The following is a 27,742-nucleotide window of genomic DNA, read 5'->3' as shown; positions in this document are numbered from 1 at the left end:
TGTCTAAATTTTATTTTAAAAATTATAAAATGAAATTATAATAATTAAATTAGGAGAAAAATTCAAAATAAAATAAAAAATTTAAAATAAAATAAACAGTCTAATTCCTTATAAATTCCAATATATCCTACATAAATTTACTTTTACTTTTTGTTTTAATCAGAATTTAAGAGATTTATAATTACTACCCAAAAAAATTCACGTTTCTAAAAATAATTTAGGGATCATACCTAACTTGCCCCAACCCTAGCTAGACAGCATCTACAACATAGGAGATAATCTGGTCATTTTTGTAACAAGCAGGCGTCACGTTTCTCGTGCTTAGATCGATCACAAGTCTACCCAAAATCTTCCGATTCACTTAGTTTTCACCTTCGTGTCCGATTCACTTGCGCTCGACCTACGCATACGCATGCACTCGATGTTTATTTTAAGATGTGCTCATGATCTATGCTCAATGCAGCTAGAGCCATTGTATGCTTGCTGTGTAGCCTATATTTTGTATGCATGATGACTACTTTTGTAACTTCAAACCTAATGTTTCCTTTTTTTAAAAAAACCTAATGTTTTAATTTTTCCTACTAATTTAAATCCTGCCTCAACTCATAAATCTGGGCCTACACCAAGGCTGACCCGTGTGTATGGGCCTACACCAGGGCTGACCCGGCCCATTTATGCGGGTGTAAAACATTGTGCGGAAGATATTTAAAATTGCGAGAAATTCTTATTTATTTATTCCATTTAAAATTGACTGTCATCTATACTTTTCCATACTCATTGCGCGAATCCAGCTTCGATTTCACAATGGTACCTGTTTTTTTTTTTCAAATGCTTATGTTTATTTGATTTAAATTTTTGGGTTTTATTGGCGCTATTTTCTTCCGAGTAGGTTTAGAAGCTGAATTGAGCGGATTTGCGCGTAGATGTTGGGAGTTATCGGCATTTATTTACCTATTGTAGGTTGTTGTTTAGATAATTCAATCACATTGCGGTGTGTTGGATCAGTGGATTGGGAAGTGAAATAGGCGAGGACGTGGTTTTGGAAAGATAAGGATTTCAGAGTAGTGAAATTAATGGCTTGATTGTGAAAGTATTTTCTTAGATTTCATTTTGGTTATATGTGCTTTTTCACGATGTTTATGCTCCAATTTTATTTTGTTCACCATCTTATGGTTCACTTAAACCTCGTACTTCTTGCTATTTTGTACTTTGTTTATCTAGTTATTGATGTATTTTTAAATATTGAAAAGCAATCACGTTTCTGTAGATTATGAAATTCACGTTTCTTGATTATTGAGTCTGTTCAATGAAGCATAGTTGCGAGACATTTGAAGATTTTGAATTTTTCTCTTGTACTCGTGTTAAATATGTTGTTAGTTTCCCATTTCTGAATTCTGACTGATACCATCAATGTTTTTGAGCTTATGGTTCCCGGTAGTCGTGGCAGTAACCACCATTCTAATTCTCTAGCTTGTTCCATATACTATTACATCAGACAGCTGTACGCACTTTTAAAAACATTACAAATATATATTGCCCAAAAACAATACTCAGTTCTGAGTGTTATAAATGGTGGTGGCGAGTGACCGCCTGTCGCCTCGGCAGTCTGGGCGGTTGAATTTTTTTAAGCAATAACATTTTCATTCCAAACCTATTGGGTTGTTTTGAAGCCCGACATTCATTATAGAAGACTCATGGCCCGCTTCTTAATGGGCTAAAGCCCAATTAGCCCAAAATACAAAACCCTAGAATCGAATGACTTCTTCTTGTCTTCTCTTACATGGCTCGGCCACTTCTTCTAGTCTTCTCTTTAAAGTTGATATCATATCTGGTTTTCCCTTTAAACTCGAAACCCTAGCTCAAATGGCTTCTTCTTGCCTTCTCTTTACACGCCTAGGCCCCTTCTTCTTGTCTTTTCTTTAAAGTTGATATCATATCTCGTTTTTTAAAACTCAAAACCCTAGCCCAAATGGCTTATTCTTGTTTTTTCTTTACACATCTCGCCCGCCTGCTCGCCCGCCTCCGCCGTCTCGACCGCCTCGCCCACGGGATAGCTTAGGGCCGCCTAAAGAGGCCGCCTGATACAAAGGTGGGGCGGTCGAGGGCAGCCTCTCTCCTGGCTGCTGCCTCCACCGCCATTTAGAAAACCGCGGTGTTTAGGTGGTCGTCTCGACCGTCATTTAGAATACTGTTTCAAAAGATATGTGGTAAATCATCATATCTATCGCCCTTTGTTCTATTTTTTCCATGATCATTATCCTCTACAATTTAGCATCTATCGATAAATATCAAGAATAGAATCATAGTCTAAAAACACAATATCCAATGAACAAATTATTTTCATGAATATTTTCTGTTCCATATTGAAAAAATGCCTGTTCCATTTGTTATATGCTGTTTCATGTCCAAATAAGGGTCCTTCCTCTGTTTTTTAGAAACTCACACTCCGTTTTGTGACTAAAGCTATACAAGGATGAAGCTGTGGAACATAAATGGCTGTTCCAGTTCTGTTATGTCTTTCTCGTTCATTCTACAACCATTCAGTCGAAATCATGTTTGGCTGAATAAGTCATTAAATTGAAAATTCTAACTTCCTTTTGATTATTGTCAGTCTAAAAAAAGAGGACTTTCATTGGAAGAAAAGCGTGAGAAAATGCTGCAAATTTTCTATGATTCACAGGACTTCTTCCTTGTAAGTATCCGTGACTTGTTTATAATCCAGTTTGAGATGTGTTTCTTTTTGTTATCACTGAGGATGACGGGCTTTATGAATGTTTCTAATGCAATTTCTATTTCACATATCATCTTGTGCATATTTTGCAGTTTTTTCTCTCTTTTCAGTTACAAATTACTGGATCTTCCTTCTGGTTATAAATGTTTTTCATTTCTTGTTTTATCTCTTTTTTATTTGAGATACCCATACGAGCTTGCCAAGTGTTGTCTAAATTATGTATGTGAGAGGAATTGAATGTTGGAAAATGGCTTATGGCCAGAACTATGCTCTATGAGAAAGGTCATTGTTTTGATTCTTTGTTTATCCCATTGTTTTCTGTATGTTCAGATTTTCTAGCTCGGTTTTCTTTTACTGTTATTGTCAGTTGCTGTTGATCACTTTTCAAGTATAGCCTAGTGTTGTAGATAATTATGGAAATTCGATCCATTGAATTTATCCTTGAATATACTTTACCATTGTGTTGGAGATGATTTTATTGAACTTAAAGAATGTACGTAAACCTCTGTAGGGGGTATCATCATTGGCTTAGTCTGCTGTCCCTGTCCCCTTTAACGATGATTGATTATACCGAATTTTGTTTAAGCTCAAGGAACTTGAGAAGTTGGGCCCAAAGAAAGGAGTCATCATGCAGTCAGTAAAGGATGTAATTCAAAGCTTGGTGGACGATGACCTTGTTTTCAAGGACAGGATAGGAACTTCAGTAAGTTAACTTATCCAGATAGTCAATGGGAACCGTATATCTTCTTTGAACTCGTTTTTTATGCATTATATCATTCCCCTTTGACATATCTTTGCAAATGTTGCCATTATAACTGTCCTTGAATCATATCATAATAAAATTCAGGTATATTTTTGGAGCCTTCCTAGCTGTGCTGGCAACCAGGTGATCTGACATTTCAATTCATATCTGGAAACTAGAAGTATATTTTCAATCACCCGATTATGCCAATACATTGGTTTGTGTCTACAGCTAAGAAACATACACAAAAAGCTCGACTCTGAACTTCAGTGTTGTAAAAAACGATACATAGAACAAGTTGATCACTGCAATTCTCTGAAAAAGGGACGAGAGGAATCTGTGAGTGCATTGTTTCCACATCTATGCTTTCTCATAGCTGCATAACTTATTTTCCATGTCATATTCAATGCCTTATCAGCTTCATTAATATATTAGGATGAACGAGATGAGGCACTTGACGAGCTCAAAGCTATTGAACAGAAATATAATGAGCTTAAGGTTGAGTGTCATATTTTCTTTCATCGAGATAGATATTCCATTTCCAATACTTTGACCCTGAAGTTGATTTGTTGTCTTTCTTCTCAGGATGAGATCGCACAATATGCTGACAATGATCCGGCTACCTTTGAAGCAATGAGTTGGGCATCATCATCCTCTTCTGTTTCAGAAATTTAAAAATTTTACTGACTAAAATTCAAATGAGAATTCTCTTGTGACTTCTATGGTTCTCAATAACTCTACTGTCTGCTGTGTTCTTAACTTTGATGCCTGTTTGCAGAAAATACTATTGAAGTAGCCCATACTGCAACCAACAGATGGACAGGTTATTAATATAATCCAATACCCTTTCAATTATTATGACATTCCCAAAACTGGTACCCCTCAATTATTTCTCTGATCTCCCCTTCTATCACGTTCATGTTATCCTTTACAGATAACATCTTCACTCTGCGACAATGGTGTTCAAAAAACTTCCCTCAAGCAAAAGAGCAACTTGATAACCTTTACAACGAGGTACGTAATTTACATAGTAGCACTTGAATCGACGAATAAATCTTATTATGTCCAACAAACAAAGTACAAAAACTAGAAAACAAAAATGGAACTTCATATCTTATGACTTAGATCTCTGCTGCTGCTACTTTCTAGCCAGCACACACCTAAACATTTTTCCATTATGTTGAATAGGTAGGAATAACTGATGACTTCGATTATGTGGAGTTACCTGCTGCTATTCCTATCTGCTCTATCGGAGATCAGATGCCTGAAGTTGATATTTAATCTGCATATATCTGGTAAAAATTTTATACCCAGGTGTAACATCGCTATCGGACGATGAAATTTCTAGAGGTTTTCCTTCATTTGGTATAGCTATCGCCTATCATGACTCAGCAGTTTTAGATTAGCGAGTTAACCAACTGGACCTTCTTGTATGTTGTGAATCTTTAAGTGTGATACCATGATATATAGATTTCCTACCTATTCCGTTCAATAGGTAGATCTAACTCTATAGATTGATTTTCGATGGATGATGCAAATTTCAAGTAAAGCCCACACGAGCATGTTTCATATTTTAACGTCCAATTCATCCACGAGTGTATTTCACTGTGATTTATACAGAATTTACAAGATCGTTACACATGGTTCCCGTGCGCATCAATTTTTTTAATATATAATGGGGTGGAGGATTTCTAAATTTTTCCTTACAATTTATAATTTAAAGTGAAAAAATTCAAGAGTTGAGGGGATTTTTTAATTTTAAAAAATGACGCATCAAAGATATCAAGATTATTTTCTATAATCCCCACTTTTGGTCTTTTTATTTTATCAAGTGACACTGAAATATCAAAATTAGCGTTTGTAAACTCATTGTGTTTAATTTATATGCATAGATGTGTATGGGTATAGATTTACATGGAAATCCTTATTAATAAAATTAGTTTTGTAAACTCATCTTATTTAAAACACGTGCATTTAAATATGTAATAAAACTTCTAGCGTTATTGAATGAGAAATTAGTAAATTGTAGTTTGAATTAAGTTAATCGAAATTTAGGCATATTAGAAATGGCTTTATCATCATTTCGATAAGTCTTTCATTCCCATTTTTTTTATTGGTTGGGACAAAATTTAGTACATGTGTTCATTGTTTTTATTTAAATAATTTTCTTCATATTTTAGAATGAAACATGTGCTCTGAGTCTTGGACGTTGGCTTCATTTTTTAAAAAACATTACACATAATTAAATTTCAATTTCAATCTGGAATACTTTATTTCGCGACTCTTTCTCTATGATAAAACCATTAACAATTATATATAATTGCAAAAATAGCAATTATGGGTTTGTATGAATATCTTTTTATAATTTTGGTACTCTGTACTGTTAATTCCAGTATTTAATTATTATTATTTTTTTGTAATTTTGGTTCTTTTTCCGGTGTTATGCTAATATGGCGCTGCGGTGACATTGATGTGTTCAATTAATGTTAACACTGCAGCAGAAAAATGATCAACAATTGAAATATGCGCGTGATTTAAATTGAAATTTTACAATATAAAAAGCCAAAACCGGAAATTAATTTATACAAAATCAAAAATATAATTTTTCAAATATAATATACAATCACAATCGAGGGAAAAGTGTGGTTTGAGCCGACCAGGCAAATGCCCTCCAAGGGCTATAAAACAATTATTTATCTTCGCGTTTATTAATCAAATCTATTCATTTGTACAAGAATAAATGAAAAAAAATATATATTATATGTTATCCTAATAATCATTTTGAGTAATTTATCCACTTGGGCCATCCAAACATTTCTTTGCAACTTTCCGATTCAATGTATGATTCCAATTTCATTTCGAAAATCACAATTCAAAGTGAGGCATGTCCTGGAAATTATGATTCAAATTTACCACAACAAATAATAATTGAAATAAAGTATTTAAACAAAGCGAATAAAACAAAAAAATGGCCAGTCTTTGAGTCTACCCACATGCGGTAGTAAACACTTGGCCAATTACCGATTCGAAACAGTAGAGAACTCCACTTGATTTGGTCCCACAAAACCCAAATTGCTAGAGGCAAATAATTTAGATTTTGGAAAAATTAAAATTTGCATTTTTCATAACTAAATTCGTTATCTAACAGCTAAAGGTGTTTCCAGATTCAACGAGTCATGATACAATGGTTTTTATACATTTACTCAGTATCAATGCTTTCAATTTAGTTACCATCTCTTCTACACATCCAATGATCACTTATAAATAATCACCCCATCCATTATTCAAAAGGTTGGAAAATTTCATGCCATCTAGTTGCATTTTATTCTCTTCAATACTTGAAAGTTCAGCGTTTTTTAGTGATTGATAATTATTCTCTTGAGGATTGTAGCATTTTATGCATGTAAACACAATTCTTTTTATGAAGTTCGATTGATTTCTTGGGTCGTATGTATCTCTTCGTTCGTGTTGTTTTCTGCGATGAGCAATAGATTTCTTTGTTTATATCTCCCCAACTTCTGTAATGAAGAGACAAGAAAAAAGTACGATGCGTGTACTTCAAAACCTATAGTTTCAGATATTAATTAGACAAACGTGATACATGAATAACGATGCTTGCTTTGAATTTTTCACAGTTTCAGAGTTGGAAATGATTTTTTCAATGAGGTGTCCATGATTAAAAGTTTATTATTTATTTTTAAATACAAGAAACATCATAAAATATTTTATTTTCAGAATAAAAAGTAATACTTTTCAATTTTTTTATTTTTTGACTGATTCTTCATTTAATAATTTTTTATTTTAATATCATAGGAAATTTTGAATTCTAGAATTGATTTTGTGATTTTTAATTTATGATTTATATAAGTTAATGTAATATTCAATAATAATAAAAGACGATCAAAAAAATATCGTTTAATTCTTAATAATTGAATAGTCTCGCAACAACCATAATTTTTTAAATTTTTTTTAACATTTTCAATTAATATGTAAGCTATGATATTTTTATACAAAATTATATCCACACAATGCTAAATAATATTATTTTCACATGTATATTTTCAATTCAAAAGCAAGTTTATAGATTAATCAATTGATGTATTTTAAAAAATTTACAAACATGCATACAAACCCACATCATATATACACATGTAAATATTAAAATGATTTAACTTTTAAATAAGTAAATTTATTTATTAATATAAATATTGAAAAATCATTTCAAACTGAATATGTTATATATGTCAATTAATTATTGGTTCAAAGAAATTAATAAAAAATAATATATTATAATTAAGCATAAAATTAATAAAATTCTATAAAAAAAAATTTCACAAAAGTCTATAAAATTTTGAAAAAAATCTACATGAATCCACATAAATCTGTTTATAAATCTGCGAGATTCTTTAAAAGTCAATAAAAATCTATCAAATCCATGAAAGTCTATCATTTAAAAGTCATCAAAACTCTGGATTGAATACACTCAACTGCGTATTGGGAGTGAAAGATTCAATTGACAGCCTTCTTTCTTTCTTTTTTTAATGATAAAAGTTCTCTTGAAGTGTCGTTTTTTATGACAACAAAAACACTTGATCTACATTTTGATTTACACATGCTTTTCCCCTTCTTTTTATTGGTATTATCTATTTTATTTTTCTGATCTACCCCTTGCGGATAGCCCCTATGCATCATTTTCTCCTTACCTATTTCACGAAGGACTGTATTACCAAGATATAAGATAATTGTGTTCCAAGATGTCTGCCTTTTCATCCTCACTCAGCGTTGAAGGCAGTTTCTTCTCCCCTTCGAGAGGCTTAGCAAACTTCATCTGAACCAAAAATGCTTTCAACCTATTTCTCCAAATCGAGAAGTCCAACTTTCCATCAAATCTCTCAATCTCGACTCTGGTTACTTCCAGTCTTGACATTTTCTCGAACAAGCCGGACTTTGGATATCCGTTTAATGTGATTGAATATCAGTTTTTTTTTTTTTAAATTCATAAACACTTATAGTGTTACATATTCGTATACGTAATACATATATTTATATCCATCCTAAAAGATTTTTAAGAAAAACTTTCACGATTTTGTTCAAAAATTTAAATAATTTTCCTCCAGTATTATTTAAAAATTACATTATATATATTTATTTTAATCAGAACAAGTACAATTACGTTGAAATTGAATGGAAATATTTTAGACAAGATGACATAAACTTGAGAAGGCACCTTCCTACATACAAATCACACCCAAAATGTTCTCATCAAGCTTCCAAAAAATGTTGACACCTTCATTTTATTTAGCTATAGCTTCATTAACAAAGATTTCGTTGATAGGCCCGGTGATATAATCATCTCTCGCTTATCGGGGAGCAGCCAGATGTTCGAATCCTTCTTTATATTTTTCTTCCTCTATTCTTGTATTTGTAATTTGTAAAATATCACCCAAGAAATTATAGATTATGAAGTAAATTAGGCAATTTTCGGTTTTTGCAATGGGAATTTATGCTTTGCAAAAGACCCATTACGACAAAATTGAAACATCAACCGACAGAGAACTGAGAGACACCAACAAAAAAATTAAAATGAAAGCCCTCTACTTACCAATATAATCACATTATTTGGTTGGCACTGAAGACTTTAACCAGAATACATGGATAATCTACCACATATATTTTACATCAGATGATTACAAACAAGGAGCCATTGTTCCAACCAAGTCCCAAATCCCAATGCTTTTACACCATACAGTCAATGGTAGATCGTCGCCTGCCTGGAAAATACACTAAATTATCGATCCAACCAAGAAAACTGACTCACTTAGAGTGCCATTTCTGCTTGCAAAGCAACAAGTTCGTCTTCCTCCTCTGTCCGTCTCTGAGGGACTGGGCGAGAAGGTACTCTGCCTGACGAGACGTGCACTGGAGCAGCAGGGGCGGTGGTTGCAGGCTGAAGAAGCTGTTCCTCCAACTCCGCACTTTCTAATTCTTCTAGTTCCGCCTCCAGTTCATCCTGCGTTAGCCAAACATGTTTAATTGATAGATGAGAAAATTACAACACAAGAAAATAAACTTTGGCACTGAGAAATCAGCCACAAACCTCATCAAAATCAGCTGCTGCACCAACAGGTGTAGCCAGGGCTTCCTGTATTAGCTTCATGTTCTCTGTCTGTTCGTTTATCTGGTCCATCGTTTTGTCCACATCATCGATATTCCTGTGTAGAAACAAAATTTTACTGAACAATTGATAGCAAGAAACAATGAGGATTGAAAACTAAATAAATCAAGTGCTTGTGATAATTTTAAAATATTCCGAACAGTTAATTTAGTCTGTTTACTCACGTTGCTTTGTGCATTGCTTTCATTGCAGCCGCTCCACTTCTCAAGGCATCTACAGTATCGGTAGTAGCTTTTGCACCTTCTAACATTATCATCTACAAACATTTAAACAGTCCCAAAGCAAGTAACATAAGAAGAAATTCATCAGATAATAATGGAATGTTATTCAAAACATTCAATAAACATCAAGTATACCTGGTCGTGGATTCGAAGCTGGAAATTTGCAAGTTGCCCCATCTGTTCTTCATAGAGTTTCTTCCTCTTCAAACACTGTATAGCCGCTGTATTAATATGTTTTGCAAACATAGGTCAGTTGAAGAATCCCAATAAATTTTTTTACACCAATTTAGTAAGGAGAATCAGGAATAACAATAAGGCCGGCTCTGTTCAAAAGGCAAACAAAAGAACAAGTTGCACCCGTGAAAAATGAACTAAAAATACTTCCCTGTTCCATTATTTATCAACATGGAACTAATGAGATTCACACAAGTAGAAATACGGGAATGCAAGTGAGAAACTATAAAAAGATAAGACTATGTGCAAGAAAAAGCACTAATTTGCCGCTACATAAAAAACTAGAAATCAGATAAAGAAACCAGGGGATCTACTCGAATACGAACAGGGATAATGATAAACCCGATAAGCATACACATTTGTACACTGCTATCACAACATCTTTGATAAAGAACTTTAGTCATTAACTGAATTCTAACTACAAACTAGAAACACCATTTTCCACAATGGAAAAAGAGTAAGAGAAACAAATTTTCAGGGGTTAAATGAGGAGAGGGAATGCCTGACAATAAACACGATCATACCTCTCTTGTTCTTAGCTTTTGTATAGTTTCTGGCCTTCTCAACTTCTGCTGAAGCCTTCTTTTGAAGGACACTTTCCTTCTTCTCGAGCATCTCGAGAGTCTAGGCAAAGGAAAGGATAAATTTCTCAGCATAGAAACAGGTAGATAACAACCAACAATTATCAAACAGATAAAAAAATCTAGTTAGAATACAAAGGTGCCATATTTATCTTCAGATCATATTTAGTTCTCAATCAGAAATAGTATTATACTCTTACTTATTCTATCTAAGCACACAAAGTAGTGAGATACACAAACATGAACTGCTCCACGGTTTACCCTTCAAACCCCCAGGAGCATTGAGCTAAAGAGACACATTAGGCAATAATAATATACAAGTGTTACGTTACTGTCAAATGTTACTTAGTTTTGGCCACCAGCGTATTTTATTGAATCCACTCCCCTCCAGCATACCATACTAGTTTCTAACTTTTGGTGTAGACTTTACATAACTGAATTTCAGAAACTAGGCATAATTCCCAAGCCAAAGAGGCAATTTCAACAAAAAAAAGATCATAATTCTATAGTTCAAAAACGATTGTGGGCATCAAGAAAAAGTTTCTTTCATAAAAAAGAAGCACAATCCATCAACAAAAATATAGAATCTTGATTTCTAAAGCGAGGTTACAAGAATCACATGGGGAGGTTTATCAAACCACAATACTGAAGAACGATTTTAAACTTATCAGGCAAGCAAAAAAAATGAATTAAATCATCTGCCGGCCCCCTTTCCTCTGAAGAAATACTGGCACAATATCAACTAGAATAAAGTTCAAAGAAGATCCAGATTGTCCAAAAAGTTCATCCTTTTATTTTCTCCAAGAAACCCTCACGTTCATCACATAAAAATTCAATCTTCCATATCAGTAATCGTCATTAAAGACACACAAATCCACAAAGTAACCATCTATGCAACACCAGACTTCGCACCAAGCAAAGAAATATACCTCGTTCAATTTATCAAGAGTGGCCAGAGCACTAGTCTCTTGCTTAGGCTTGCCTAAAATCCGGGAAAACATCTTCGATTTAATCTGATTAAGCAATTCCGCGGCTATCACAATTCCAACCTCCTCAAATAATCCCATCAAAACCGCAAGATAAGAACCAACCATCAGAAAATAACGACAAAAAAAATCCAGTTACAGACTTAAGCAATCACTACAAATTTCCTCAAATAAAAATGGTAAAAAAATCAAATCTTTCATGATTTCATCAACCAAAACAAAAATTCAAAACAGTACCTCAGAATCAGCGGTTCAGAAGATCGATAGATTCTAAGTTTAGGACCGCGAGGAAGCGTATTCCGACTGTTTGGTTTGTGGGTTTGCCTAAACGCGTTGATTATTCAGGAAATGTTGATTTTATAATTTGAGAAAATGGGAAAGTTGGGAGCTTTCTGATGCGGAATCGCAGTCTATACGGCAAAGCATTTGAATCTGATGACGTAGAAATCCATTATGGCTCGGGTCGGGCTCGTGAATGACAACGAATCTTAGCCGTTGGATTTTGGGCAAAGTTGCGACTTTTTTCATAGAGCAAGAAATTTATAACTGTTGTCAAAGTAGAAGTCCTTATCAAAATTTGACACTTTTCCGCGGCACCTGCCCAAAAAAAAAAAAAAACAGAAAAATTGCCAATTTTTCTTTTTTCTTTTTACATTGGTATACATGATATTTGTAGATGATGTTGTGAAAAGTAAAATTTATGGTAAAAAGTAAAAATCTCAAACTCTCAAAATTTACCAAACTACACACTTTATTATATTTTTCTCTCTACTCAATTGTGATTTTCTTCACAAATGAGAGATCTATTTATAGGAAATCTTTACAAATAATCCAAAAATAAAATACATCATTACCTACATCATCACACACTAATTTTCAATATTTACAACTCTTATTTTCAACATTCAAATATTCAATACACACATTTTAAATATATTTTTCAACACTCCCCCTTGTGATGATGATCATAATGATTGTCTTCATTACGTGTTTTTATACTGTCTCGTTAAAAACCTTACTAGGAAAAACCCATTGGGATAAAAACCATAGCAAGGGAAAAAGAGTGCAGTCACGTAAACTCCCCCTCATGTTGACACGAACAATTCTTCACAAATTTCGTAGATTGCGCATCCCAATATTATATATATGCTTTCTGAATATTGACGCAGGAAGCGCCTTTGTGAAGAAATCTGATGAATTTTCACTTGATTGAATGTGACGAACATCAATACATTTATTCTTCTCAAGCTCCTTAGTGAATGCGAAGAACTTAGGAGGAATATGTTTAGTTCTGTCGCTTTTTATGTATCCTTCTTTCATTTGAGCAACACATGCAACATTATCTTCATATAGTATCACAGGCTTCTCGTCGAATGATAATCCGCGTGAGATTTGGATATGTTGGGTCATTGATTTTAACCACACACATTCACGACTTGCTTCATGTAGTGTAATAATCTCGGCATGATTTGATGAAGTTGTTACGAGCGTTTGTTTCTGTGAACGCCAAGAAATTGCAGTGCCTCCACGAGTAAAAACATATCCAGTTTGGGAACGTGCCTTGTGTGGATTAGATAAGTATCCAGCATCGCCATAACCAATTATACTTGGATTAGCATCTTTTGAATACAAAAGTCCCAAGTCTGTCGTTCCTCGTAGATAACGGAATATATGTTTAATTCCGTTCCAGTGTCTCTTTGTTGGATATGTGCTAAATCTTGCCAACAAATTTACGGCAAAAGATATATCAGGCCTTGTACAATTTGTAAGATACATAAGGGCACCGATAGCACTTAGATATGGTACTTCTGGACCAAGAATATCTTCATCTTCTTCACATGGTCGGAATGGATCCTTTTCTATATTTAATGATCTAACAACCATTGGAGTACTTAAAGGATTTGATTTATCCATATTAAAACGTTTAAAGATCTTTTCTGTATAATTTGTCTAGTGAACAAACATTTCACATTCTTTTTGTTCAATTTGTAAACCCAGACAATATTTGGTTTTTCCAAGATCCTTCATTTCAAATTCTTCCTTCAAGTATGACACAACTTCTTGAATTTCCTTATTCGTTCCAATGATGTTTAAATCATCAACATATACAGCAATAATTACGCATCCGGATGTTGTTTTCTTAATGAAAACACAAGGGCATATTGAATTATTTACATATCTCTTTTTCATCAAGTGATCACTTAGTCGATTATACCACATTCGACCAGATTGCTTTAACCCATATAATGATCTTTGTAATTTCACAGAATAACATTCTCTGGGTTTTGAACTTTGTGCTTCAGGCATCTTAAATCCTTCAGGGATTTTCATATATATATTATTATCAAGTGATCCATATAAGTAAGCTGTAACAACATCCATAAGACGCATTTTTAAATTTTTAGATACCGCCAAGCTAATCAAATACCGAAACGTAATTGCATCCATCACGGGAGAATACGTTTCTTCATAATCAATTCCAGGCCTTTGAGAAAAACCTTGTGCAACAAGTCGAGCTTTATATCTCACTATTTCATTTTTCTCATTTCGCTTTCGAATAAAAACCCATTTGTATCCAACAGGTTTTACACCTTCAGGTGTAAGGACTATAGGTCCAAAAACATTACGTTTATTTAGCGAATCCAATTCAACCTGGATGGCTTCTTTCCATTTTATCCAATCCTGCCGATTTTTACATTCACCAAAAGATTTTGGTTCATGATCTTCATTATCATTTATGATGTCGATTGCCACACTATAAGAAAATATATCATCAATTTCTTCTATATCTTTTCGATTCCATATTTTTCCAGTATTAATGTAATTGATAGAGATTTCATGATTCTCGTCAGTTTGTGGTTCTGACAGAATATTTTCATCATCATGTGTTTCTTCAGGAACACCATTCTCTATTTTGTGATCATCATGTGTTTCTTCAGGAACATCATTCTTTATTTTGTGATCATCGTGTTTCTCTATAAATTTTCTTTTTCGAGGATTTTTATCCTTGGAACCAACTGACCTTCCACGCTTCAGGCGTTTAATGACATCATGAGTATCTTCAATTTGTTTCTTTGGAATTTCAATTCGAGCAGGGGCATTTGCAGCATGTATATATGATTTAGTTACCCCTTTTGTGTCAGCAAATGCATCTGGTATTTGATTGACTATTCTTTGCAAGTGTACAATTTGTTGTACATCTTTTTCACATTGTTTTGTTCTTGGATCCAGATGTAACAATGATGATACATGCGATGTAATTTCCTTTTCGGTATGTTTCTGTTCTCCCCCTAACATTGGGAAGATTTTCTCATTAAAATGACAATCAGCAAAACGTGCTGTGAACACGTCGCCTGTCTGAGGTTCAAGATATCGAATGATTGATGGACTATCATAACCGATATAAATTCCAACCTTTCTTTGAGGTCCCATTTTTTTTCGTTGCGGTGGTGCAATAGGCACATACACCATACATCCAAAAATTCTCAGATGAGAAATGTCTGGTTCTTTACCAAATGCAAGCTGCAATGGGGAGTATTTATGATATGCACTTGGTCTGATGCGAATTAATGAAGCAGCATGTAAAATTGCATGTCCCCATATAGAAATAGGGAGCTTTGTTTTCATAATCATTGGTCTAGCAATCATTTGCAGACGTTTAATCAATGATTCAACCAATCCATTCTGTGTATGTACATGAGCAACATGATGCTCAACAATGATTCCCATAGACATACAATAATCATTGAAAGTCTGGGAAGTAAATTCACCAGCATTATCAAGTCTAATTTTCTTTATTGTATAATCGGGAAATTGATTCCTCAATTTTATTATTTGAGCAAGTAATCTTGCAAATGCAACATTTCGAGTTGACAATAAACATACATGTGACCATCTGCTGGAGGCATCAATCAATACCATAAAGTATCTGAATGGTCCACATGGTGGATGGATTGGTCCACAAATATCACCCTGAATACGTTCAAGAAACATTGGTGATTCAGTTTGGATTTTGGCTGGTGATGGTCTTATAATAAGTTTTCCAAGAGAACATGCTTTAAATTGAAACTTATTATTCTGAAAGATCTTCTGGTTTTTCAGCGGATGATCATGTGTATTTTCTATAATTCTTCGCATCATTGTTGAACCAAGATGTCCCAATCGATCATGCCAATTGGTTAATATTGAAGAATTATCAACTACCATGTTTGATTCAATCGGACTTATATGTGTATAATGCAATCCAGTAGGGAGCATTGGTAGTTTTTCAATCACATATTTCTTTCCTGATTTATATGTGATAAGACACATATAATTCTCATTCCCTTCATTCATTGTTTGAGTATCATACCCATGGGAATATATATCATTAAAACTCAACAAATTTCTTTTCGATTGTGGTGAATATAAAGCATCATTGATCAAAAATTTTGTACCATTAGGTAACAAAAATTGTGCTTTACCACATCCTTTAATCAAGTCTACAGGACCTGATATTGTATTCACCGTTGTTTTTGTTGGTTTTAGTTCCAAGAAATATCTTTTATCTCGGAGGATATTGTGCGTTGTACCACTATCGGGTATGCAAACTTCAGCTTTGCTCATAGCATTTTCCATTTTTTTTTTTGAACTTCAAAAAAATATGCAATGAAATAAAATTACTGGCAATATATATCACATATCATAATTATACAATAAAACATTATTATATGAATACATGAAAAATAAATTATTGTACATTTATATTCTACCACTATATTATTCATTTTCAGAGAAATCATTGAGAAAATCTGCAGCATCAATATTGTTCATTTCTATCCCACCAACATATTGATCATTTCCAGAGAAATTATTCATAAAATCACCAGCATCAAAATGAGTTGAATCACTCAAATGGTCACTGCGTTCAGTGAAGCTGGTCTCCTTTTCTTTCCCCTTTAATGATTCTTTATAAAGTTTACAAAGGTGTTCAGGGGCTCGATAAATTTTGGACCAATGTCCTGGAGTACCACATATGAAACAAGAACTTTCATATCTTTTTGAGTGATTCTCATTAACACTTGTATTCTCATGATGTCTTTTCTGTGGATGGTTTGGGACGCTCTTTTGAGATGAATTGTAAAAATAACTATCTCTATTGTTTTCAAAACCACGGCCTCGACCACGACTACGGCCAATTCCACGTCCACGTCCACGTCCACGACCTCGACTTCGACCTCGACCAAAACCTTGTCTTTGAATTTGATTTTGGTTTCCAGGTTTAAATTCATTTTTACTTACAGCATTTACTTCTGGAAATGCTGTTGATCCAGTGGGTCGGGACTGATTATTTCTCATTAATAGCTCGTTGTTTTTTTCCGCCACAAGAATACATGCGATGAGTTCAGAATATCTCGCAAATCCACGTACTCTATATTGTTGCTGTAGAGTAATATTTGATGCATGAAACGTGAAAAATGTTTTTTCAAGCATTTCCGATTCTGTGACCTCATGTCCACAAAATTTTAGCTGCGAGATTATTCGATACATCGCTGAATTATAATCGCTGACTTTCTTAAAATCTTGGAATCTTAACATATTCCATTCATCACGGGCGGTCGGAAGTATAACTTCCCTTATATGTTCAAATCTTTCTTTCAATCCTTTCCACAAAGCCATGAGATCTTTTTCAATTAGATATTCACATTTCAATCCCTCGTCGTGATGTCGACGCAAAAATATAATGGCTTTTGTCTTTTCTTGTGATGTCGATATGCCATTTTCTTTTATTGTCTCACTTAGACCCAATGACTCAAGATGCATTTCTACATCGAGAGTCCATGGCATATAATTTTTTCTCGTGATGTCGAGCGCAACAAATTCGAGCTTTGTCATATTTGACATGGTGGTACTAAAAAAAAATTATGATGCATTTTATTAGTTAATGAATATTGCAATACAAAGTAATGGATAAACAACAAGTAAAAGCATTTGTAAAAATAAAGAAAACACACGAGGATGATATTCTCCGATAAATAAAAGACTCGTGAGTATGATAACCAAAATAATTAAAAATAACCTTGAGAAAGCCATCTTCTTTTTTCTTCGAAAATTTAGTGAAGAATACTTTTTAGAGAAGAAGAGAAAGTTGAAGTGATTGAATGTGTTTATGAGATCATATTTATAGGGCAAAAACTAGCCGTTTTGTTACCGTTTATGACCGTTGGTGTATAAAAAAATAAAGGTATGTATTTGTATAATTTTATGGTAATAATATGGTGTATATAATATTAGACATATTTAAATAATTATGTATATCATATCATATTATTATAATGATGTGTCATAAGATATTTTATTTAAAAATCTTATAGGCTTTTATACTTGTCGTATCCCTTACCGGGAGTGTGGGATGTCGTCTTAACATCCTCCCAGGATTTATAACAAGTTTTTGAAAAATTTATTTTTATTATTAATAATAACATTATATTATATATTAAATATATACACAATAAATAAATAACAGTAAAATAAATATTATTACTTTTGTTACCTTTTTCTTCTGTTTGGAGCTTGGAAAAGGATGAAGGACTTTTAGAGCTTCGTGCTGATAACGTGTTGTGAAAAGTAAAAATTTATGGTAAAAAGTAAAAATCTCAAACTCTCAAAATTTACCAAACTACACACTTTATTATATTTTTCTCTCTACTCAATTGTGATTTTCTTCACAAATGAGAGATCTATTTATAGAAAATCTTTACAAATAATCCAAAAATAAAATACATCATTACCTACATCATCACACACTAATTTTCAATATTTACAACTCTTATTTTCAACATTCAAATATTCAACATTCAAATATTCAATACACTCATTTTAAATATATTTTTCAACAGATTATACTTTATCAGTAATTTAATTAATTTTAATCAAATTAACAGTAGAGTCAATTTTTTTTATTTTATTTTGAGAGTAGTAATTGACCTTATCCAATCTTCCAACTAACAAAAGTATTGGATTCTAAATTATCCAATCGACCAAGTTCTTTATCAAAATCAAATTAATTGAAATAAATTTTCACAGCAATTTTGAAAAAAATCAATCATATAACCCGAAATAAATAAGCGCAATGGAAATGGACGAACTAACGACTCACAAAAAAATAGATTTTTTCTCTAAAAGTTTTTGAAGTTCGAAAGATTTTGAAAATTAAAAAATTATTAAGGATTAAAAAATTAAAATTAATATTTGAACTAATCTAACAAAATCACTGACTTGATTTGTTTATCGAACTTCGAGTTCATTCAATAGTTAGCTGACCGACCGATTTAATTTAACATGAACAAGCAATTTTGAGTTTGGCTACAACCACACAAAATTAAGAAAGAAATTGTCTTGCTTTCTCTTGACATTGGTGAGCACCAACACAACACGTGTGAACGATGCGTTTGCAATCTTTAAAAAAAATTAATTCTTAATATTTTTCTCAAAAATAAATCTAAAAAAAACTTTTTAAAAAAGATTATAAACAGTTCGAAAGAATCACTTTTTCCTTTCAAAATAGAATCCCTTTTCAAAGGGTTGCTATCTATTAATCGAATGCTTGAACCTTTTCCCCCCACGTGAGACCACATGGATTGATCATTATAGGCTACACGCATGGATTCATCGTTACTAGCTGTATGAACTGGGTGAGGCTATGCTCCACCGAGGCCTTGGATCAGTGGGCCCCCCATACATTGATCCTAAGGGCTGTGCAACACCAGCGGTAGGTCTCTAGGCGCAGCATAGCCTCCGATTACACGAACAAGCACTTGTCCAATCCCAGTTTTTATGAGCTTGTAGCATGTCAGACTATTGATCAAACTGTTATCATTGGCTTCATTCAATGTATTTCGACAACATGCAAATGAATGAAATACTATGGCACAAATGCACGGACACTTTCAAAAATTTCAGTAACAAGAGGTTCACATCTATATGATGAAATTTTCTTGATAATCAGACATTCACAACACTTGAATTTACCAACATATAAATAAAATCAAAACAAATGCTCCATTAAAGAATCATCACCACCACTCACAGTTGGGAATAATAGTGTACTTAATTGAGTAATAAGGATGTTCAGTTTCAACAAAGTAAGAAGCAAAATAGAAATGGCACACCAGTTGAATCCCGGTGCTTAACAAAACTATGGCGTGAGAAAGGACAATCAATCCAGTTCCAAAATCTGGTTCAGCCATGGCAACCACACAACTATGGCCTCTTTCTTACTTCTCTGATGAGTTTGGTCCTCTCTTCTTACCAAATCCAACAACTGCAAACAGTTAAAGAAAAACGAACAACAAATTCAACTTAACAACTACTATCATTGATAAAGCATCAAATTTTATCCATGACAAACGAACCTAACGAGCTATAACCAAAAATTGCATTTCCATCTATTATCTAGTCATCCCACAACATGATTATGGTCATATTCTTCTACAGCAATCAGTGTTCTAAATGGCTGTCGAGGCCATAGTTGTCAATCGCGCATAGCGCCCCGTAGTGCAAAGGTTGCCCGTGGCTATAGCGCATAGCGTAGCGAATGTTATTTGAAAGTAAAGCGTCACAAGTATATAAATTTTAATATATAGCACATAGTAACATCAATTTAAAAATCTTAATTTCCAGAATAATATTCCATCAACTTTAATTGTAAAATACTAAAACCTGAAATTATTTTAAGTTTTTTCATTGAAAAATCATAGAAGACACAAAAATAAAACAAGAAACACAGAAAAATATAATTTTCAGCAAAAAACTAAGCAAGCACATGCCAAAAAAGCCAAAATTTAGGGGAAAAAAACAGAAAAAAATGATCATGTAGCTTCGCTTTGAAATAGCGCCGCTATTTCAGCTATCGCAATTGTCGCTATAGTGCCAATAGCGAGGATAGCGAGCGCTATTGCAAAGTCCATGGCGCGTAGCGGTCTGTAGCGATGTGGTGTCGCTTCGCCATGCTATTCGCTATAGCGAGGGCTACCGGGGCTATTGACAACTATGGTCGAGGCGACCGCCTAGCCAGCAATCAATCAATTTTTTGTGAAAAGAACATAAACGGACAAATTTTGCCTACAAAAGCCGGAAACTTCGTATGTTCTCTTGTTAATTGGAATTCTAATTTTGAACTTTGATATGATCCCAACTCGGAAAAATTTCCAGAGAAATTAAAAAATTGTCACGCTAGGATTAAAATTGATTATGGTATCAGTAGTTAGAAAACTAAAACTCATAATCACTGATAGTAGTGAAAATGAACTTTCACCTATAATTTACTTTCCACAAGGTCAAACTGTCTTACTTTAATTATAAACAGCCTCAACAACATATTTTCTAGCAAGATAAACAAAAGAAAATGGAATCAACGATAAAATATGGAAAAAATTGCTTTGTTTAGTTTTTGCAGCAAGCTAAACTAAGTCGTACGGAAACAAAATAGAAAAATCCACAAACGGGGGAAAATTAGGTTACCGGCTGTGACAAAACGGCGGTTGTATTGCATGCGTTTGTGAGCACGGCCGCGGGGCTTCTTCTTCTTGTCCTGCTTCGCCACCTTCGGCGTCTGTCCTCTCACCTTTCCCGCACGCGCTAGTGACCCGTGTACCTTACCTGCAATTTTTCACAAAAGAAACAAAAATCAACCGAAAATTATTCAGATTAATCAATAATTTATAGGGAGAACAGATTAAAAAACTTTTTGAAAACATACCCATGATGACGTATTCTACAACGTCGTGATGCCTCTGGGGTTCTTTCTGCCGCCGAAATGGTGCTTAAACGGAAGATGTGGATGGATTCCGGGGGTTAGGGTTTTAACTGTGAGGATTTTAAACGAGTTGGACACTGGAGTGTTTAAAAATGGGCAACTAAAATGAACTTCCTAATTACTTGCATCATAGACCAGTGGGCCAAAAACTTTAAAATAATTGGTCGGCCCATCAAATCATCTATAATATTTAATTAAAATAAAAATTAGCATACGTCGGATATTGTCCAATTGACGAGATTCTCCATTAAATTTTTTTAAGAAAGATTCTCCGCTGATTCCTTGTAAATGGGAATCAAACGACCCGTACCCGATTCACCATATAAATTGCTCCAATTAGGGTTTACTGCGCTTAAAGGAGTTTCCCTTCTACTTCTCCACCAGTCAAAACCGAAGAGAAAACGGAAATGTACGCATCTGCGCCGCCGCCGCTGGACAAGCTCGACATCAGCGATGCCGGCGTGATGGAGGCTGAATTCTCCCAACGTGTGTTGATCCGTTCAATCTTGAATAGGCCCGATATGGGTGCCGCACTGGCCGGACAGAGGGTCCGAATCGGGGGATGGGTGAAAACGGGCCGGGAGCAGGGGAAGGGCGCCTTCGCCTTTCTGGAGGTGAATGATGGGTCCTGCCCTGGGAATTTGCAGGTGATTGTGGAGGCCGACGTTTACAAGCTAAGCGACGTCGTTTCCACGGGAACCTGCATACATGTGGAAGGTGAGCTCCATCTTCCGCCCGAAGGTGTGAAGCAGAAGATCGAGCTTAAGGTGAAGAAGGTTTTCGATGTGGGTACCGTAGATGCGGGGAAGTATCCGTTGCCAAAGACTAAACTGACGCTCGAATTTCTCAGGGATGTTATGCACCTTCGCCCCAGGACTAACACTGTATGACCTTACGCCTTTTAAACTCATCAAACTTGGGCACGCATTTGTTAGATTGGCCGTAGTTATGTGATTGCTAAAGAGTTTTGTAAATAAATAATCTTTTTGGAAATTGGATTATATGCATGTGGTTTTTTAAGTTCTCCCGGTCAATTAATTTCTGTCATTGCTGTTGTATTTCTTCGTGTTTTGTTGTTGGGTGATAGAGAATCTCCAGCTAGATTTTGCAGCATCGGGCTTTATTGTTTTTGAATTAGGAAATGAAAGGCTAGATGTTTTCTGAAAAAATATTTTGGGAAAGGCGTGGATATTTTATGTACATTTTATTTGACTGCCTAAATGTCTTTAATCTTGCTATAGTACTTGGTGTTGTCACTTTCATTCGGATGCTCATTTGTTGGAGTTTCCCATTATTTTTAAATTTAAATTATGCTTACAGATGGGAGTTGTCTTGCTTTTTCATTTTCCATCACTGTTCAGATGATCAAAATGATTTTGGTCATGTAGGACTTGACAAAGAAAAAATCAGTCAAACTTACTGGAGTGGGTCAAATGTTGCATCACGCATATAGCTTTTCAGTCTTCCTGTTAGTTATTTGTATCAAAGTAGTAAAGACAGTGCTCATGCTTTGACTCAATAGATGATGCCTGTAAAAAATTATCTATTCAAGGCACATCTAAATTGCTTCTGTTACGTTATTTTTATGATTGCTGTTTGAGAAGTATTAATGTTGAACGATGTGGGTGGCACCAGAAATTGGACTCCTGGATCAGTACACCTTGTTAGTTGTTACATCCCTCTTTTTACTTGCACAAATAACATAATTTTTATGCTAAACATTCCATACCTTAATATGATCTACTCTACTGATATTTTCTCACTTGAATTGTTATACTCTCTTGGTTTTCTAGATTTCTGCAGTTGCCAGAATTCGCAATGCTCTGGCATATGCTACCCACACATTCTTTCAGAAACATGGTTTCCTTTATGTTCATACTCCCATTATTACGACCAGCGATTGTGAGGGTGCTGGGGAGATGTTTCAAGTCACAACAATAATCTGCGAAGCAGAGAAATTAGAGAAAGAGCTGAAAGAGAACCCTCCGCCTTCAGAAACTGGTGTGGCAGCTGCTGAACTTGATGTCAAGGAGAAAGGAGAAGTTATCGTGCAGCTAAAATCTGCTAAAGCAAGCAAGGAGAAAATTAGTGCTGCTGTCGCTGAGCTCACTAAGGCGAAAGAGCATCTCTCAAAGCTAAATGAAAGGTTAAATCTGGCTGAGAGATGTAGGGTTAGCAGTGGCATTCCAAAGAAGGATGGAAAAATCGATTATTCAGAGGATTTTTTTGCCCGGCAAGCATTCTTGACTGTATCTGGGCAACTGCAGGTTGAAACATATGCGTGTGCCCTCAGTAGCGTATATACCTTTGGGCCTACATTTCGAGCGGAAAACTCTCACACATCAAGACATCTTGCTGAGTTTTGGATGGTGGAACCTGAAATAGCATTTGCAAATATAGAGGTATGCCACCTGTAAATGCTTTATCAAGCTTGCGTTTGAGTAAAAAGATACTTCATCTTAATGTGCAACATATCCTCTGCTCTTTAAATTGAAACTGCACTGAAGGTAGTCTTGTTGACGAACTGCCTAAATCTTGATGTATATTATATATTGTAATCCTATACATCAGACTTGAAGATTTGTGAAGCTTTGTTCTCCTGTAATTGGATTTTATTTTATCTTTTTACGGTTTAAGTTGTGTACTGGCATGGGAGTTGACATTGATGATACGCTTTTTTAGGACGATATGAACTGTGCAGAGGCATATGTGAGATTTCTCTGTCAGTGGTTACTTGACAACTGCTATGATGATATGGAATTCATGACCAAGTTTATTGACAAAACTGCCATCCAACGGCTTGAAATGGTTGCGAAATCCAAATTCCATAGAATAACTTACACAGAAGCAGTTGCCATTCTTGAGGAAGCTGCTAAAGTTCGGAAATTCGAGAATAAAGTAGAATGGGGTATTGATTTGGCATCTGAACATGAAAGGTAAGTACCAGTTCATTGTTTCTTCTCTCCACGTAGCTTGTAGTTTAAGGAACTGAATTCTACTCCATTTGATGACCCCCCCGCAGATACTTGACAGAAGAGAAATTCAAAGCCCCTGTTATTGTCTATAACTACCCCAAAGCTATTAAAGCTTTCTATATGAAGGTCAATGAAGACAATAAAACTGTTGCTGCTATGGATGTGCTAGTACCCAAGGTGGGTTCTTTTTCAATTATCTGTTCTTCATTTAGCAATCTGAATCGTAATTTCTACAAGCACATCATAAGTTTATACTTTAATGGATTATTGTGTTCATCAGGTTGGAGAACTTGTTGGTGGAAGCCAAAGAGAGGAGAATTATGAAGTTCTCAGGGATAGGTAGTAGAAGCTGCTTCATTGCTGTATTTGATTTTCCAATTGCTTCTCTTTATAAAGCCAGATCACAAGTTAAACCTTTTATATTCTTCTTAGATCACTTATATGGATATAAATGATTTCTTTGCCTCAGGATATTGGAATTGGGTCTACCTTTAGAACCATATGAGTGGTATCTTGACCTACGCCGCTATGGTACAGTGAAGCATAGTGGTTTCGGCCTAGGCTTTGAACGAATGATTCTTTTTGCTACCGGTATGGAAAACATTAGAGATGTCATTCCATTCCCAAGATACCCTGGGAGAGCAGATCTCTGAATTTACACACGGTCACTTGTGAGTCCGTTGGATTTTATATTTATTTTATGTCTTGAGAAAATACGACAAAGTCGTTTAGTATAGTAACCATGATAAGAATCTGTTTTGAATGTCATGAAAAAACCCATTTGCTTGAAGGCTTGTTTGCAATCTTAGTATCATATTGTTTATTAATTATTTTGGTACTTATTCACATGCTTTCAATTAAGTTCTCCCATCGATCAGACACAGGTTTGAGAGTTTTATATTTGACCTTGGATGCAGTGTTGCTGATAATCTAGAACATCTATTTTAATTGAACATGATGAAACAGGGACAAAACAGCTGAAATTATTGTTAGATATTTGAACAGATTACCAAATCTGATCGTCTTAAAGAAAACAAGGGGAAAAACAATGAGCAACTGCCATTCTAATATGCCTTCTTAAATTAGCAAATAAATTTTAAACATTAATCGGAATCAGATCGATTGGCGAATAAAAAAACAATAGGACAATTTTGCTACCGTTTCTATATTTAACTAAAAAGCAGAACTCGAGTATGATGATTCTTGGAAATTATATTATGATTAAAAATATGCTATCACAACATATAATTTGATGCCTCGAATTTCTAGCGCAATTGCTCTTTCAAAGAAGTATATATACACATAAATCACGATTGTTTCGTATGTGACCGACCAACTCAACTAATTTACTTATTAAATATCCCCAATTGCACAAAAAAATAACTTAGTTTAATCACTAACTTCACCGTGAAGGAAAATCACGATTAATACTTGTCTAAGGAGTCAACAAAAGATTGATACTGCAATCGGTAATCTAGTCTCTTCCTCTTCAATAACCTTGGTACCCAAGCCCTTCAATCCTTCAGCAGGGATTTCTGCAACAGTAACGAGGGAGTACAGCTCTTCTTTGGCATCCTCGTCATCATTCCTCTTGCGAGCAATTCGAACTCTGACCCTCCTTGGGACACTTCGAATACCCCTGCTCCAAATTTGCTTGTTAAGCTTCACATCCACTCTCACATCTGTGGTACCCATATGGCTTTCCGTGCAAATTTTCTGATCTCTTTGATGGCATTGGGAGCCTTCTTCTTAAAGGTGCTAATTAATATCCACGAAGAAAGAATTGCATTGTAATGGAAAAGAATATAATAAAAACCAGTATTAATTATAGGCATGGAACTGTAAACATAAAAACATTGAAAGATAAGAACTGATGCATGAAGCCAACAATCAGTGGAGACAGATATGTTATAAACATGAATAAAACGATAAAAATATGGTAGCCATGGTAATCTAAGAAGTTTCTCGATTGAACTCACATTAGAAGAGAGTGCAACACAAGGCTCGAATGTTAAGGCAAATAGAGAATATGTATTGAGACATTTTAAAGAAGACATTTTAGAGAATATGTATTGAGTGCAACACAAGGCTCGAATGTTACCTCCCAACGCGAAAGTACACCACAATCACATTATGAAGTGCATTTTCATATTATATGTACTTACATAGACGCTAAGTTTTCCAGACACATTTCTCAACACATACAGTTCCATATTTTTTTACATCAGGCGACAGGCGTCTCAGGAAAGCAAGCCATTCTAGCCTATATAAACAAAATCCATATAGCGAGTTTCCAATAAGCACGAGTTCTGTTCTCCCTAGTTTCATGTCTTAGGTAAAACTTTCAACTTTCTTCTATCGGTGATCCATTTTGCTTACCCTTTGATTCATGTTTTGTTCTTCCAGAAACATACCTCATAGTTTGCACCTCCTCTTCAGCAAAAGCCCACATATCAACTCTACTCATCCACTCAATTTACAAAACACTAGTGAGCCACAGAGAAATATCAAAAAATATATTCAGGAAAGCAAACCAGATAAGCTAAAAAACTTCGCACATACGCCCAGCAGTGCAAAAATTCAAGAAAGCGATGATTCCTAAGAAACATACCAGCCATGTAACCTCTTGTGGAGGTTAATGGTATACTCCCGCGTCACCACTTCATCCTTTCTTCCCTTCGTTTTCTCAACCATTTTCTCTCAATCCTACAACTACACCTGCATTTGCAACAACTCAGCGAAGAAGACACGAAACTTCAAATTAGAAATCAATCTAGATAATTTTCGATCTCAAAAAATAGAGAGAGGGGCAGGGAGGCGAACCTGGAAGGGGTTGTGCGGAGGCGGGCGGAACTCAACTATAAGAACAATTTGAGAGGGGAACTTGAAACCCTAGTAGCATAACATGTCGTTTTATTGTTTATCAGAGCTATCAATGTCTTTTAGTCGCAAAGATAATAACTAAATTAGAAATTTAAAATTTTAATATTTATATTTGTCGTTTTACGATTTTAAGTATTGATATTTTCAAAATTTTAGTTTTAACCCTATCTTTGTTTAATATTTTTTTTGATGTGACCCTGATATAATAATTCTAACATAAAATTAACATATCACCGATGTCATTTTAGCATATACCATAAAAAAAAAATTAAGATTGTCTATAAAAGATACATGATTAAAAATGAACAAATAATATTTTTTTTTGAAACAAATGAACTAATAATATAAAAAACAAAAAGTGTACATAAACCAATATATATACCAAATATTTGATTTTCCCTAACTAAATTTTAATATG

At 34.4% G+C, this 27,742-nt stretch overlaps 4 protein-coding genes and 1 pseudogene across 9 annotated transcripts; 2 read left to right on the top strand and 3 right to left on the bottom strand.

The window, feature by feature from the left end:
- The first annotated feature begins 676 nt into the window (after positions 1-676).
- LOC142546098 (meiotic nuclear division protein 1 homolog) lies at positions 677-5,042 on the top strand. 4 transcript variants are annotated; one of them, XM_075653606.1, is made up of 10 exons: positions 677-807; positions 2,612-2,692; positions 3,318-3,434; positions 3,579-3,617; positions 3,705-3,812; positions 3,909-3,971; positions 4,059-4,110; positions 4,252-4,296; positions 4,408-4,487; positions 4,662-5,042. In XM_075653606.1, exons 1-10 carry the CDS (start codon positions 805-807, stop codon positions 4,752-4,754), a joined length of 681 nt encoding a protein of 226 aa, XP_075509721.1. In that variant the 5' UTR covers positions 677-804; the 3' UTR covers positions 4,755-5,042. The 4 variants fall into 4 exon arrangements, with proteins under 4 accessions (XP_075509721.1, XP_075509724.1, XP_075509722.1 ...); XM_075653609.1 differs by having other exon boundaries at positions 779-807; positions 3,243-3,434; XM_075653607.1 differs by lacking the exon at positions 677-807 and adding an exon at positions 825-1,090.
- A 4,003-nt stretch (positions 5,043-9,045) lies between these two features.
- LOC142546097 (vacuolar protein sorting-associated protein 32 homolog 2-like) lies at positions 9,046-12,113 on the bottom strand. 3 transcript variants are annotated; one of them, XM_075653605.1, is made up of 7 exons: positions 11,908-12,113; positions 11,614-11,697; positions 10,628-10,727; positions 10,005-10,090; positions 9,813-9,904; positions 9,571-9,685; positions 9,046-9,483 (listed from the first exon to the last, which is right to left on the bottom strand). In XM_075653605.1, the coding sequence occupies exons 2-7, from the start codon at positions 11,683-11,685 to the stop codon at positions 9,292-9,294; spliced, it is 657 nt and encodes a 218-aa protein (XP_075509720.1). In that variant the 5' UTR covers positions 11,686-11,697; positions 11,908-12,113; the 3' UTR covers positions 9,046-9,291. The 3 variants fall into 3 exon arrangements, with proteins under 3 accessions (XP_075509720.1, XP_075509719.1, XP_075509718.1); XM_075653604.1 differs by having other exon boundaries at positions 11,614-11,733; positions 11,908-12,102; XM_075653603.1 differs by having other exon boundaries at positions 11,614-11,736; positions 11,909-12,101.
- A 7,578-nt stretch (positions 12,114-19,691) lies between these two features.
- On the bottom strand, positions 19,692-21,542 carry LOC142546096 (small ribosomal subunit protein eS30z/eS30y/eS30x). The gene is made up of 3 exons (XM_075653602.1): positions 21,410-21,542; positions 21,172-21,309; positions 19,692-19,972 (listed from the first exon to the last, which is right to left on the bottom strand). Exons 1-3 carry the CDS (start codon positions 21,411-21,413, stop codon positions 19,926-19,928), a joined length of 189 nt encoding a protein of 62 aa, XP_075509717.1. The 5' UTR covers positions 21,414-21,542; the 3' UTR covers positions 19,692-19,925.
- Positions 21,543-21,740: 198 nt separating this feature from the next.
- LOC142546095 (asparagine--tRNA ligase, cytoplasmic 1-like) lies at positions 21,741-25,287 on the top strand. The gene is made up of 6 exons (XM_075653601.1): positions 21,741-22,350; positions 23,260-23,868; positions 24,149-24,402; positions 24,489-24,618; positions 24,722-24,780; positions 24,911-25,287. The coding sequence occupies exons 1-6, from the start codon at positions 21,874-21,876 to the stop codon at positions 25,092-25,094; spliced, it is 1,713 nt and encodes a 570-aa protein (XP_075509716.1). The 5' UTR covers positions 21,741-21,873; the 3' UTR covers positions 25,095-25,287.
- Positions 25,288-25,736: 449 nt separating this feature from the next.
- Positions 25,737-27,396, bottom strand: LOC142546094 (large ribosomal subunit protein eL31-like; annotated as a pseudogene).
- Positions 27,397-27,742: the final 346 nt, after the last annotated feature.

Source organism: Primulina tabacum, chromosome 5 (assembly GCF_025594145.1).
Source record: "Primulina tabacum isolate GXHZ01 chromosome 5, ASM2559414v2, whole genome shotgun sequence".
Lineage (NCBI taxonomy): Eukaryota > Viridiplantae > Streptophyta > Magnoliopsida > Lamiales > Gesneriaceae > Primulina > Primulina tabacum.
This window is presented reverse-complemented; position numbering and strand designations above follow the sequence as displayed.

Excerpts from the sequence above, each read along its gene's own strand:
- LOC142546095 (XM_075653601.1), top strand. The coding sequence starts at position 21,874 with ATGTACGCATCTGCGCCGCCGCCGCTGGACAAGCTCGACATCAGCGAT. Across the intron at positions 24,403-24,488 it reads TTGGCATCTGAACATGAAAG|ATACTTGACAGAAGAGAAAT; the intron begins GTAAGTACCAGT and ends ACCCCCCCGCAG. Across the intron at positions 24,619-24,721 it reads TGGATGTGCTAGTACCCAAG|GTTGGAGAACTTGTTGGTGG; the intron begins GTGGGTTCTTTT and ends TGTGTTCATCAG.
- LOC142546098 (XM_075653606.1), top strand. Across the intron at positions 3,618-3,704 it reads CTAGCTGTGCTGGCAACCAG|CTAAGAAACATACACAAAAA; the intron begins GTGATCTGACAT and ends TTGTGTCTACAG. Across the intron at positions 4,297-4,407 it reads TGCAACCAACAGATGGACAG|ATAACATCTTCACTCTGCGA; the intron begins GTTATTAATATA and ends TATCCTTTACAG.
- LOC142546097 (XM_075653605.1), bottom strand. The coding sequence starts at position 11,685 with ATGTTTTCCCGGATTTTAGGCAAGCCTAAGCAAGAGACTAGTGCTCTG. Across the intron at positions 10,728-11,613 it reads CTCTTGATAAATTGAACGAG|ACTCTCGAGATGCTCGAGAA; the intron begins GTATATTTCTTT and ends TCCTTTGCCTAG. Across the intron at positions 10,091-10,627 it reads AAAAGCTAAGAACAAGAGAG|CGGCTATACAGTGTTTGAAG; the intron begins GTATGATCGTGT and ends ATATTAATACAG.
- LOC142546096 (XM_075653602.1), bottom strand. Across the intron at positions 19,973-21,171 it reads CCGCCGTTTTGTCACAGCCG|TTGTTGGATTTGGTAAGAAG; the intron begins GTAACCTAATTT and ends AACTGTTTGCAG.